The sequence below is a fragment of the Anas acuta genome, chromosome 9 (genome assembly GCF_963932015.1).
Source record: "Anas acuta chromosome 9, bAnaAcu1.1, whole genome shotgun sequence".
Taxonomy (NCBI): Eukaryota; Metazoa; Chordata; class Aves; order Anseriformes; family Anatidae; genus Anas; species Anas acuta.
This window is the reverse complement of record NC_088987.1, coordinates 6412383-6427638: the sequence shown is the minus strand read 5'-3', so window position 1 is coordinate 6427638 and position 15256 is coordinate 6412383. Positions and strand designations below refer to the sequence as shown.

The window sequence follows — 15256 nt, the reverse complement described above, 5'->3', positions numbered from 1 at the left end:
GCTTCCCAGGGACGTGGTCACAGCACCGAGAATGCCAGGGCTCAAGAAGGGTTTGGACAACGCTCTCAGATACATGGGCTGATTTTTTGGGCAGTCCTTTTGGGACCCAGGATTTGGACTCGATTATCCTTGTGGGTCCCTTCCAGCTCAGATATTCTATGATTTCTTTTCTGTTAAGCTGCACTTGCATGTTTTGATATCATTACCTTTTTTTGTTGTTGTTTGTAATATAGCCATCAGTGCAAGGTCATTATAATAAATGGGACCTCACAGGAATGAACAACATTTTAGATGCCAAGTATACATCAAACTGGTAGTAAATACAAAAGCATGGCAATAAAAAATTATATACTCTAAATTCATTTTCCTTCACTGAACTTTTCCTTCATTTAACTTTATCTGCTGACAGTCTCTCTCTGATTCTTGGTGCTTTTTATATGATACTGAATTATATTTATCCTTCCTATACCTGAATTGAATTCATATGCCTTATTAATTCAGATATACTTGTTGCCAACAGCACAGATTGTTAGGAATTTCAATGGCTTTTGTAACGGAGATAAAAATCTAATAGGTATGTTCCCATTTGATAAGAGAATTTCAGAGCAATCAAATATTTAAAGCTAAAATTACATAGGATGAATTATATAAGAGGCAAGACTGCACTCGGAATACCATCAACGGTTCCAAGTATCTCGGTATCTGAAAAAATATAGAGAACTACTAGGTTTACTAAATGTAATTAGGAAATTATAAAATATAGCTATGATAGCTGTGTCCTTCCAGAGTATCACCTTACTCCAGACATCTATATGCATCAACTAGAAAAGCCCTCCTACATTTCTCTATTGTCACAGACATAACCAAGCTCTCCAGCATGTGAAGTAATTTCAAAGGCATTTTCCATAGGCTCAGCCTCAATATTCAGAGTAATATTTCTGTTTATGGTAAAATTCAGAAGACTGCTTAAGATCGTATTACTAAAATTATCAAATTACACAAAAAGTAGTACTTTCCAGGACTTAATGCTTAGTTGCAGTCCAGACACCACAGTTGTAACTATTCCACCTTTCCCCAAACTATCAGCATCCATGTCTCACTCTTCTTTCTAAACTAGGCAGTACTCTCTGCATTTCTACCAAAAATGTTTGCCAGCACAACTCTCCCCAAAACACTTGTCAAAGAGCAAATTGGTTCGCCAAAGGCATCCGTCTGAGCCTTACCTAATCCAGAAAGACAGATCTGCAGTGAGAGTCAATCTACTACACTTTCATCTATGCTAACACACTGAGTTATGCTGATCAAGATCCACATGCCTTTTTTTTTTTTATTTATATTTCTGACTTGATTATCATGCCTTCACTTGTGTTTTTTTTTTTTAATAGTTATATTTTTAAGGATAAAATGTTTCATAGACCACCATGCCTCAGCCCATTTATATTTACCTTTAGCTGATCACATAATTATGCAATCATATAAAATTTATGTAATTTAGCTCTCACAGATGAGAACATATTATATTCCACACATTTCCTTGTCTGCTCAACATACCTTTTTTTTACCCCCAATATCATATAACTCTTATTTGGAACCTAAGAATCCTTCTGAGTCATATCCCAATATCTCTAATGACACAAGAAGAGTCAGGACAAAGCCATAACTACACATTACTGAAGTAAGATAGGACACACAAAGAAATAAAAACAGTACTACAAGTAGAACAGTCAGTTTTTTAACATGGAGGAGAAATCTGAGGTCAAAAAATCTGTTTTCTTCTCTGTAATTGAAGACCAGAGTGAGGTCAATTATAACATACATAAATGAATAAACTCTTTTGGAACAGAACATAGAAAATCACACATAATACCTTGGAGGAACTCTATTGCCACGTTGTTATACTACGGCAAATTTCCCCTAATGGCACAACTCTGGAATAAAGCCAAAGCAGTTTACTGCTGGCCAAGCTCTACCTTGCCCTGAAACCTCTGGTCTGACATTTAAACTTCTTGATAGCAACTATGCATGAACAAATCACTTTCTTTCAAGTGACAAATAAAAAAATATTTTCCATTCTTTGAAACAGAAAGTCACTTCCATTAGTCCATACAGAGCATGAAGGTCAATAAGTTACCATAGCATTCTATACAAAAAAAAACCATCCTCTAGACTTCAGCAGGAATTGAGCACATGGAATAGTAACACTACTTGCTTTTAAGATATCAAGTATCTGTATCAATTGTATTTTTCAGAACAATCATCATGAAGCAGTTTTACCAAAGTGTGTCAGACAGCACTACAAATATTGTTCTCCAGGCTCCACTGCAAGATAAATTAAATGATCCAAGAGATGTTATATAATTTTATTTTCTACAGCAGTGGTGCAAAAAAATTTGGGACAAATGGACCACTGTAAACTGTCATCGGTTGTGATGCTTCGATGCCTTTCTGACTGGATTCTTCCAGCTCTTATCTGCTTACCCTATGGGTAAGTATCCTTGGTATCACTGCCTCTGTGCTAGGCAGAAAATACTAATAAAAAACGGCAGAAAAGCAAAAGAGAAAGGCTAGGGCAGGGAAAGCTGTAGTGTGAGTACAGCCAAATAGCTTTTTTATTGTGGTTAAATGTCTAAAAATTTCCAAGGATATATGACTACTGTTTCATAAGCAAACAAATCCCAGAAATGCTGAAAACTGATAGTGTCTAACGATCAACATAATCTAAGAAAAGCACAGATTAAATTATGTTTCAGGTTTTAATTCTGCAGTTACCTTCAGAAGTTACTTTTCCAGAAATTAAACCAAACTTTCTGAAACAATGAATGCACAGTATAGGAGAGAAATGTTTACATTGTACACATTGCAAAAATAAATTGACATAAAGTAAAATGCAATTTACAGCTTTTCACTCTTATCAGGACAGGAAGACAAAGTAAAGAAAGCCACATATACAGATTTTTGAGAATAGTAAACATTACAGCATCTACATGAAGGTTCAGAAGTACAAATTCTAGTCAGTAATGTGGAAAAAGATTTACTTCACAACCCAATATTTATTAATGGACTAAAGCTATTGAATCACATAAACGTGAGTTTCTTTATTCCTAAATACTAAATCTTTTCTCTGCATTACATCTTACACAATTTGCAACTCTGGCCTCTCCTCTGTTGTAATCGCGTACGCAAATAACTTTACAGATTCGTACAATTTCCCTATGCTCAGAAGTGCTATTCATAGACACAAAATCATGCATGTATATACATGTATACACACACACATATATGCACAAACATTTTCAAAATACAAATAATAGACTGGAAGCTTCAGGACATGATTTTCATTTTACTGGTTGTTGGTATGGTTGGTACTTAATAGTAATCAGTCTTACTATGCGAGAACATAGCTGTATTTAATAATATTGTTTCTGAAGTAATTTAAGATTTGCGGGTCTGAAGCCAAACACAATTACATGTATATAGAGGAAAAAAGTCAATCTTCATCTAAAGACACTAAGAGACTAAATAATCCATCATTTCCAAAGTACTCTCTTTCAACGTTAAAATAGTGCTTTATAGTTCACATTCAAATCTATATGGATTTATTTTCCAGTTTCTGATGCTTATGCTATCCTTTATTAATCAATCTACACTTATACATGTCATTGTACTTCTCCTTTGTCATGCAGATTCAGCTTTAGTACACTTTTAGCACCTGGAACATCTTTAGCCTCCATATTTCAGTTCATATTGCTCATATCCAGTTCATATCATTCATATAGCATACAATTCACTTCTGGTACTCAGGGCTCTGTTGCTTTACGGGATCTGGAGACCCTACAGAAAAATTACTTCAGCTATCTCCTTCTTCAATTCCCCTAAAGACTGCCATCAGCTCTTTAATAACTTCCAATTACAGATGTTGTGCAAACTTAAAAATGCAATGACTGGTTAAAAAAAAAAACAAACACAACAATAAAACTATATTGCTTTCTCTAATTTTTATTATTTCTTATTAGGTAATCTGAAAAATGCTGCTACAAAATTTAGTATAAACTAACCCAAAACTCACCTTGAGGTTGAATTTTTTTTTTTCTATTTATCTTAACCTGAGACTACCATTTTAAGAGACAAGTAGCCAAAGCACCAAATTCTTAACACAGTTTGCACTATTATTTAGTGTTAGTATTGTTTAGATCAAGAGATTCTAGGACCTCCTTCCTCTTGTATGCCTACAGCAGAATTACAGGTTAAAAATAAAGAGAATCAGCTCTTAATTTTCAGTATTTACTAGTTCAATGCACAAACAGATTTCTGTCTGGTATTAATCATAGTTCACTACAACATAACTCGTAAGGAGGTTCTATTCACAAAGTACATTTAAAAGCACATTTTGGAGCTAAATCTCTCACACACAAAGAAATAATAACTGGCGCTACTGGTTTGAAGGAGATTTCTACTTGCAAGAGATGCATGAAGTACTAGCTCAGAAATAAGTAGATGTCCCCTATGTAAAAATACACACCATATCAATACCCACAGAGCAAATGCTATACACTTTTAAGTCTGAAGACTACATAAATAATTAGCAGTGTACATATAACTTCACTACAGAAAATGACTTTTTTGACTCGGTATTTAAAGCAGACTGAATAGCCAACATATTTGACTATTTGCCCCAATTGCAAAATGTTTATGAATAAACTTATCTATTATTGAAAAATACTTTCCCAAAAATTCTGTGGATATTTAAATTCTATACTCTGTCTAAAGATAGTACATAATCAAAAGCCAGTCTGTCCTAGTTGGCTTTATAGGCCAAAACTGGTCAGACCTTAACATCCAGAACCTATCTGAATCCAGTAATGTTATCAAACACCCGGTTTGCAAAGGCAAAAAAAGTCCCTGAGTCTTCCACTGACTATTGATGTGTCAGTACCTCTGAGAAGCAGTCTGCTTTTACTATGGTTCAGAGATGTGAAATGAATTGTGCAGCAGCAAAAAGCAGGTTAGGAGCAGAGCTGGGAGTTGAAAATAACCTCTTGATTGACTCCGAGTATACTCTGTTCTATCCACAGGGTCACACAAGCTCAGAACTCTGAAGTTCAGAGCTTTTCATATGCCATCAGTGCAGAAGCCCCAGGTTTCGTGGTTTTCATGAATTTCTCAAATACAGGGCTGCTCTGGCAGCTGTCTTCTTTATGAAGACCAATCAGAAAGTATCTCCAACCAAAGTAAATGAAGTTTAACACCATTCTTTACCTGTTTCTCTGAAAATCCCCTTTGCATTTGAAGTGCCATAAAGACCCAGATCTTGTACTCATTTGGAACTATCACATCATTGATACTAAAAGTATGCAAGCTATCAATTTGTTTTAAAATTAAATACTCTGATGGAGGAGACCCAAGACAACCTTAAAATATTAATGCATGATGCAAAAGCAGTGATCCAGAGGGAGCTCTGACTAATTAACAAGCTCTAGTCCCAGGCCTTGAATGATAACACTGATGAAAACTCTGACGAGGATTTCATCAAATTCTAAAAGATCCTGGTTGGGCTTGGGCTCAGTGGGAAACACGGGGGGAAGGAACAACACACATCAAGGGAAAACTCATACAGATCTGAGTTCATACAGTTAGAAATGTTGATACAGGCAAACTTTTTAAAGGCCAAAGGAAATCATCATGCTAATATAACTGATATAGCTGGCTCTGCAATTTACAAGGAGAATATCCTAGGCAGATTTTTTTCGGCAAGGAATTAATGGCTCTGCTGCTGCAAGAAAGCATGGCTGCTGAAACAGCCACAAAGACAAATACGAATTCTTCCAGAATAACATGAGAACATGTGCTGTGATGATTTACTCTACTACAGCAGGTTTTCAGAATTTCTGGAAGAATCTTAGGGCCTGAGTTTGCGCTGTCTGAATAAATTAAAGATGTAGATGCTCCTTGTGTATTTTTGCATTTTCCTTCATACTCCTTCAGCAAAATTAGATTCATTGGAGGATATTTCACTCAACAGTAATGGGATTTAATTCTTTTACCTAAGCAACTATTCACCAAATACAATACTCACTGAAGTAATATATATATATATTACTTCATATATACTTTATACATTACTTACATATGTATGTGTGTGTATCTCAAAAAGAAGGCTCTATGTCAGAGAGTATTTGGGGGAAAAAATTCAACTCCATTGGAAATCCAGAATTCTGTACTAACAGGAAAAGCTAATGGCTCTCTCACGTATTATCCCACTTTTACATCAGTATAGCTGCACCAGTCCTCATAAAATTTCTCTTAGTGTGCAGAAAATCAGAATGCGGACCAAAATATTTACGCTGAAGCTCAAGGCAGTGTGTGTCCTTTGCAGAGCATAAACACATTGTCCCAATTAAAGGTCATGTATGAGCTCTATTCCTTTCAAATACTGTCACAGATCTCTTTTTAAAAGGTCATAGGTAGGCTTTAAGTCAAGTTATAAGAATATTTTGCCTCAAGCTATAGCATTACTTACTATAAGCACCAGGGCCTAAGGCAAAATCTGCATGGAGTAGGGCTGTATAGTAGATGTGCTTCTCTGCTAGGGAAGTACAGGATGTTAGAAGGAAGAAATGATCATAGACATGATTATTTATATACCACTTTCTTTTAAATGTGGGATTAAATACTAGAGCATCAAACTCATGCATCAGCAGGCCTACTTTGGGAACTCCAGAATAAGCAGACGAGTAGAGATGCTCAGGATTCTACCAGAATAGAAGCAAGACCTCAGTTCAAGTTGAGTTTATTAAAATGCTTTGGTTCCAGATCCACTTGCTAGTCAGCTGCTTCAGTTACAGAGATATTTTCCAAATACTCTACTGTGCTGTGAAGAGGCATTAAATCAAAGGATAACAAATCAAGATACTGTTTCTAAGAGCAATACAAGATTACAACAAATAAAAGTGAAATACTTTTTTTTCTTCTTCTTCTTCTGGCTTATGATTCTCATTTCCTCTCTACACACATTTTTTTGCCAATTTAACTCACTGTAAGACACTAAGTTGAAGACCAGTGGCAACTAGCAACTGCTCAAGTGGCAACATTTGGCAAAATAAAATAAAATAAAATAAAAATCAAGTTGATGAACTACTAAAATTCACACTGACTTTGAGGAAGATGTATCAATTCTCTGAAGCAGATATTCAGTGTGTAAAGTGTATAATTTTCTTGCTTAAATCAAAAACTTTAGGGATTTATGTATCCACTTTCCTTTATGTTAATATCAGAATGAATTTGATCATTTGGGAGTTTTCCTGAGGCTACCTTATTCATCTTCTACCCATCACAACTAATCATACCAGCAGCAATAATAATAATAATAATAAAATAGAAAGTGGATTGGATAGTAATTTATAAGAAGTACTATTTCCTCATCTTGAACCTGACTGAGATACTAATGGCTCTCTTCTTCTCTGACCTTGAGAATAATATGAAGTGGCAAGTAAAAATTTGTAAATGAAAGAAATCCTTACTCATCACAGATCTGTCTAGAATCCACTGCAGTCAACTGGTGTTGACTGACAATAATAGTTATTAGATAAGGACAAAATGTCTTTAGATTATCTAAAAAACTGGATGAGCCACAAAAAATGACCCACTGACTCTTGTGTTTGAAATGCCCATTAAATTGGAGTGCAGCTCAGATAAAAAAACAAACAAACAAAAACATCACCATATTACCACCATCAACAATAAAATCCTACTGCACTGAGGAGCACATCTAGCTAAGGTATTAATTTGATACATTCATGATAGTTCATGGAAGTGTGTCAGCTCAGCAAAGGTGAAGTTGCTCAGTCCTCCACTCAAGATGAACACCAGGCCTATTTTTTTTTTTAAAGAGACTCTTAAGAAGGGAAATTGGTTACAGAAGGAAAAGAGTAAATATCTTTAAGCTTGATCTATTTATTTAATGAGAAATTTACTGAGATACAAACCACATGCAGAGAAGGCCTATGATACGCACTAATCACCAAATTGAATTGAAAAATACAATCCAAACATTAATTACACACATTAGGTTACTTATGTCTAGAATTGGTAAAAATAAAATTCTCATTTATTTTAGAGAAAGAATAAAAACAAGCCAACAAAAACAAAAACTGTTCACCTCTGTATTTAATTTACAGCAATAATCCATTAATTCACAGGGAGAAAACAACTCTACATGATTTTTTCCCCCCAAATTCCCCAGAGCCCTGAAATATCTACAACAATGTAATTGGTTCCAAAGCACCATCACTTCCAAACGTTCATAGCCATTTCAGCTACACATACAACTGTTTCATAACCTTACTTAAAGGTATTATATAAATGTGATTTATGATACTTTTGTGGTGTTTGGATTTAATTAAATGTTGTGAGTGACAACTGTAAATAACTACTGCTGTTTGTTTTATATAAAAATCTACTCATTACACAAAGCTTGATAAGCAGACCAAATGTGGCATACACAATGCAAACAATAAAATGTATCATACAGGACAAGCTTTTCTAAAATAATGAATCTAAGATCAAATTACATTTTTTGGTATGAAAGACAGATACCTAAAAATGTGATACTATCATGGAGTTCATACACAATGGCTTCCACATCCAGTCTCTTCCATATAATATTACCTTCTGTTTTGTTCTGAAATTATTACTTGGTAGACTCTAGCTTTACGATTTCAGAGTTAAAATGACTTGTACTTTTTAAAAAAGATTTTCCACTCACCCTAGTGCCCCTTTGAAAGAACAAAAATTCTAGTATTGTGTATTAACATTTAGTATGCCCCCTAGTAGCTTAAATGCCTACTTTTCAACTGAGTTTCAAACTCCTTAATTTGTTAGAAAAGTATGAATTATGAACATGTTACACTTACAGGATTTTAAAAAATATATTTGACATCTGTTTCATTAGAGACGTTTTAAAAGCTATTCAAGTATTACTGAATTTCAGAACAGATATTTGTTAAATAACTATTAGTGGTAGAAAACATGGATAAATTAACATTAACTTTTCAACAAATGTTTGGACATATTTTTGAATTCCAGAGTCTAACTGGATTTATCAAAGCTGGTAGGTAATCCTAAGAATTCTGGTTAGACGTAATGTAGAGCATTCCTTCCTTTACCATCACAGACAATGAAACAGCAGGAAGACCAGCTATATTTCTATTCACACAAACCAAGAGGTTTTTTTTTATTATTGTTAATAAATATTTTTTTCCATTTAAACATGAAAAACAACAATTATCTAGGACAGCTCAAAAGCCTATTAAAAAAAAATCAATAGGAATAACTTAGAACCTGATGTTCAGCTTTTTAAAATAAAACTTTTCAATGAAAAATGTGAGTATTCTCATTTAAAAAAAAAACACGCTGTACATTTTTTCCCTGTTGTATTCAATGAAGTAAAATTATGTATGCATTTAAAGACAGGAGAAGTAACATTATGGGAATTACGTTTCTTTGACTTGTTAAATGAAAATGTGATTAAATGTGTGTTACAGATTAGAACCTTGTGAATGATTCAGATAGAGAGAGACTTTTTGCATATAGTTGACTGGCTTGAAATTAGTTCTGAAATTTTGTGGTAATTCCAATTACGAAATGTCCTGAAAAGCTCCATTCTAGCCCTATTTAGTATTTTTTCCACAGTGAACAGGACACAACCACCAGAAAGTTTTGGCAGTTAAGCAAACAGATCAATAGGGCATGAAAAAACAATAAATGAGGATTCCCTACAATTATTCAAGTTGAAGTTTATGATTATTAAAGCTATGTCACCTGTAGATGGATATGGAATGTTTTTTCCCTCTTCTTCCACAATTTTGAATCACTAATTACCACCGTTTTGCATGCAAGGTTTGGCGATCAAAAACTTCTGAAACATTCCTCAAAGATGCCTACAAAGATGCCTAATCTCTTAACCTTTAATATATGTATTTTTTTCCTTTGGGTGACTGACACTACACCTGTTAGTTTTTAAAATTTGTCTCCCAAGTTTTAGATACTTATTATATAGTTATGCCAACAGAATAGATATAGAAATTCAATTAGTAGCCTTAAAAGGAACAGTGTTTTTTTTTACATATAAGAAATATAAGTGCACCAACACTTAAAGACGTATTAAACATGTGCTTTAAGTGACAAATTTTCAAAGTTAAGATATAAAGGCCCCTAGGTACTAAAAAAAAAAAAAAAACAACTGCGGTGTGTAACCAAAATATAATAATTGCTATAATTATAAGGTGATTTCTAAACCATTCAACTTTGTTACTGAAGTTTATTTGGAATACAATTCCACCTAATGTATAACTGAATGACCAAGCACTGATCAAAGCTGGCTTGTTATGAATTCAGAAAGTCATGGTGGGTGAAATGACACATACACAACAACTAGATTTGCTGTGTGTGTCTGACAGACATTTTTAAATTTCTGATATAGAAATTACTTAATTCTGTAGCATTAAATGGCTCAAGGAGCAGTAAATTTTCTTGGTTTCACAAATAATGGCAGATCTGGAGTCTGATCAGCAGTGGTCATATAATCAGTTATAAGTAAATAGAAATAAATATGTTTCATAATAAATTTTTACTTGTGAAATGTTAATTATAGAAAAAAAATCATTAATGGCCTTATTTACACAGAATGAATGCCAGCAAAAAACAAACTTAATTTACCAATGACATACTGCCAACAAATGGTGATTCACTAACTGAGCAAGTGAATTGACAATCATTTTCCATAGAAAATAATAGTAGGCAAAAATATAACTTGGCAGAATTTCCCTCTTGTTAATGTGGACACTAATTAGCATAGTCATATAAAAAAGATTTGGATTAAATATGTCAAGGTCTCACAATTGTTTGAATTCCTCTTTGCTTAATTAATCCAAATATTTAAATTAGCTTCTTCATGTAATTTGGTGTTTCAACCAGAATCCCAGTGAAAGGCACATAAAATTATTATTTGCAGACTGCTTATGTAGCTCCCTTTTAAAACCCACCACTAAAATAAAGACGTAATCCCTTTGCATAAAGTATATTTAAGAAGTCATTGTTTCTGTTAATTATGCAAGCACTTACTCTACTCTCTAACTGACCACTGGATCTCATAGTACCTGACTTACCAGGTTCCTTACTTCTCTTTTTATCGGTAAGTCTATACCATTCATACAAATGACATTTCATCTAAAATGTCTTCCTAACTTTTCCTACAAATTTTCAGAAATTAAAAGAGAAAGTGTTTTCGAATATGCAGTGATCAGAAAGCTTGTGAAGTGTCCAAAATTAGGTTTTAGAAAATCCACACGCACATAATACAGAGAATTAACACTCTTGTATGCATTTGCGTGTCAGTTTGCTATTTCCCCACAGTTTTCTGGAAGGTATGGTCCTTGTTGCATTCACTGAGTACTCTGCATTTAGTGCAGTTTTCACTCCAGCTTTCTTTCACAGGAAAAGCTACTGTCTTTCATTGTTTTCCCTTTAATTCTAGTACTTGTATTTGTAGGCTTTTGTAGCAAGTATTAATTATCCCTAGAACTACATTCTCCTTTTGTTATACTAAGATGGAGTGTCCATAATTTCATTAAAAATCTTGATCATCAAAACTGTGTTGCAATACTAGTAATACTGTTAAAGAATAGGAGAAACAATGCAAGCTGGCTCTGCAAGTCTGAAAATGGAAGTATGAGTTTTACCACAGAATCCAAAGGTACACTGAGGTATCTTCCACAAATCCAAAAATTACAGAAGATTTCTATCTAACCAAACAATATGGTCTACTTTCCCTTTTCATTTTAAAACAGATTGATATTGTTAATTCTAAATGTGTTTTTCATCTGCATTTCTATTCTAATATACTTATGTACGGAGAATTACTGTTATGATGTATTACTAAATACAAATTAGAATGATATTTGTTTCTTGATGGACTTTTTAAGCATTTCTTTAGAACCTGCATCTTTAACAAGAGCCTCATGTAAATGGATATATTTCCTTCAAGATGATATGACCTCCAAAATGACAAATCTTATAACATTTGCACATCCTATGACAATCAGAATTTTGAGGTAAATCTATAATTGCATTGTTATCTTGGCAAGTGCTGGAAGTAATATCAGTATTCTTTATTTGATCCAACTGTGAGTACCCTTGGGAACAAATGATGATCTTTGCTGGGCTGTTCCATCACTGACATAATATTTGGCATGAATTCAGAATTCTGGCCAGCATTTGGAAGCAATAATTCATATAAATCTTTTCAATGTCACAAACAGTATGACAGTTGCATTAATTACATATAATATTAGCCTACAAACAACAACAGTATACAGATTACCTTGCATGCATTTTGTCCTTATTAAATGGGGCTTCAGGTTAAACATGCAGAACAGATATATTCTCAACAACACAGCCTTACCCATTAAAGAATCAGAGATAAGATGGAGGGTGTTTACTAGACGAAAAAAAAATGAAGCTCTAGTCATGTTTGACTAAACACTAACCAATTCACTGGTACGAAGTAGGACTCCAAAGAGACATTGTGTCCGCACTTCTGGATAGTACACAAATGCCATTACAAGAATTATAAAATATTCAAACATCACATCCAAATGCACCACAGAATTAAAGTGGAAATGGAAAAGAGATTTCCTTTCCTTTCTTTCCAGAATAGAGGGCATGGCTTTAATACACTCACTATCGTCTTTATTAGAAAAAAAGAATCAAATCTTAATAAAGTGATAGACAGATAAATTATAAAGAAATTCTCTCCTGCACAGCTCCAGACAGTTTACAATTTTCAAATCATCATCATGGATTGTATTCTGAATTCAAAGAAACAAAATTAGTATAAAAGAAGTAGGTCAAGGAGCTAATGTAATATATTTATTCCTGTAAAATTGCAAATACCTGTTTTCTGGGAGTCAGGGCTGCAGAAATTATAGGATAGCAAAAGGCTAGCCACCTGTGAGGAGAGTATCTTTTGCAAACACTGTAGCTAAAATGTGTACTAAGATTGTGACTGACATATCCAGTACACCTGGAGACATACATATATAACAGTATAAACACATTTCCACAAATAAAAATCTTTTTTTTTTTTTGTTTCCTGAAAAGAAACAATTTTTCATTGCACTTTTCACAATACTTACACAGAATAAACCAGATCCTTTCCATGAGGAAATTATCATCTAATCACTGTACAGAAGTGCTTAAAATATTGCTAAGAAGCAATTTGACCAATACCATTTTACTAACTTAGTTGGACAGAAAATGTCAAGCAAGATCAGTCTTAAGCTCTATTTAATTCAAGATGATACTTTAAGCAGTGTTTAGTACCAGATGTTTTCAGAGGCAAGTCAAAGAAACATCAGAATAGCCTAATGAAAATTAGCTTGGTAAATTTATGGAAAAATAACACCCTAAAACTCATACTTGATGAAAGTCAAATTTAAATCCATTTTATGCACTCTATTTTAAACTGTTTTCATCATCCAGTATGTATCTTACACTATTTCCACTTCATCTTAAGTATTAATAAATGCATCAAAAACTCAGAAATGATAATAACATCATTAGTTTTAAGCCTACATGCACTTACATGAGCAGAACTATGGAATATCCTGACTGTAGACACGTTACAAAGGTGCGAGCTGTGAACCTGACATACATACTTTAGACAGTATTTATTATAGTAAGGGTAATACTCTCCCCCGAATTTCACTTTACGTCTGGTAAATACACAGGTTTAAATGCATTTTGAGAAACAGTCTGGACAGTTCAGATTAGGAAAAGAAAAATCTGATTTCTTGTAATCATTATAGAATATGCTACTTCAAAGCTGCAAAAAGGTGTAAAAGCTGAAGGGCATGCAAGTGTGATGAGACTTGGTATAATGAACAGTTGAAGTAAATTATCCTTTACAACCTCTTAATACACCTTGTCATTTTTTCTACAGAAAGTTTAACATGCTTATTTAGTAAAAACAGTTCATGTGTATTAGCAAAGTTAAAATACTTAAACAGAAAAACCTACATCTGTAATTGTTTAAAATCAACCAATATATAGGGGACTATCCATGTAACCTCATAAACCATACATGACATAAAATATTTCTAACCTCTGCTGTCAGTTGCTGAAGAGAAGGAGATGCAATAGGATGTAAAGTTGAGTTGCCTCTGACTGGATTATGGAGGCTAACATAAGCCACAACATTTCTTTGAAGAACTCTCTTGAGATCCTAGAACAGGAACAGATCGATGGTTATTAATACACACAGTTATAATGAAGATTTGTTTTGTTATTTCCTTTCCTTCTATGGAAAGACTGCACTCTGTGTTTTTGTCCTTTGTGAATCCCTAAGTATTACTTAACTACTGCTTTTTACAATATGCTGTTAAGAACTTCAAAGGATATCTTAAGAGTTATTTCTTTCTATAGCAGAAGTTATAATTCCATTTCACACATCGTCTCAACAAAATGCAAACAGGCCTAGGAGGAATTAAAAATGACTACACTTGTAAGGCCAAAAATGAAAACATTACATACTGTGAAACAACGTGAAGGCCTTTTACATTTATGCCTGACAGAAGACAAACTTCAAAAGAGATCATTATCAAGAGTTAAATGCACTGTAATTTTTAGAGACCAAATTCAGATTTAAATTGCATAACTTTCCAAGTGTTGTCATTTTATTATGTCTTAGACTATGAAAATAGTATGTACAAACTGTTTCAATTATTATCTCTTTTTAAAAAAATCCCCCTTGCCTTCTCAGTAATGAGGTACTTTTTGCATGAAGTGGCTCTTCATATTGAACAGAAGGGGTGTAACGCAATTACATCTGATGTAAAGCCGACTTGAAGTGGAACTAAACAGATTTTGCTTGCAGCCTGGATCTTTTCAATTTGATTTTTTCACCCCTTCTTGTTTTTGAAGAATAATCATGTTGGAAGTATGATGATGTAGGAAGCTTCAAATGAGAGCTAGTTGCTTCTCATGCATGATAAAAAGAAATTAACTCTTCATTTTATCTACTGTTTTAATTCAGCAGCCATGAACCTGTCTGTTAGTTATTCCTTTAATTTATCAACTGAAGTCCACTGCAATTATATATGATCAACAAGGCATTTTCATTCACTGAGCTGACTTCTATTCTGCTGAATGGAAAAGAGCACAAGGAATTGTCTATATTGGACTGTAGCTTTTCAGCACAAAT

At 33.7% G+C, this 15256-nt stretch overlaps 1 protein-coding gene across 13 annotated transcripts in view; it reads right to left on the bottom strand.

Moving 5' to 3' along the window:
- The window catches only part of NAALADL2 (N-acetylated alpha-linked acidic dipeptidase like 2), a 430872-nt gene that overhangs the window by 88080 nt on the left and 327536 nt on the right, over positions 1 to 15256 (bottom strand). For all 13 annotated transcript variants that reach the window (XR_011099258.1, XM_068691739.1, XM_068691746.1 and 10 more), the window contains one exon: positions 14159 to 14278. Coding sequence is in view for 12 of the 13 variants with exons in the window: in XM_068691739.1 (XP_068547840.1) it covers positions 14159 to 14278 (120 nt within the window). In the remaining variant the exon portion in view is untranslated. The remainder of the gene's footprint in view (positions 1 to 14158; positions 14279 to 15256) is intronic.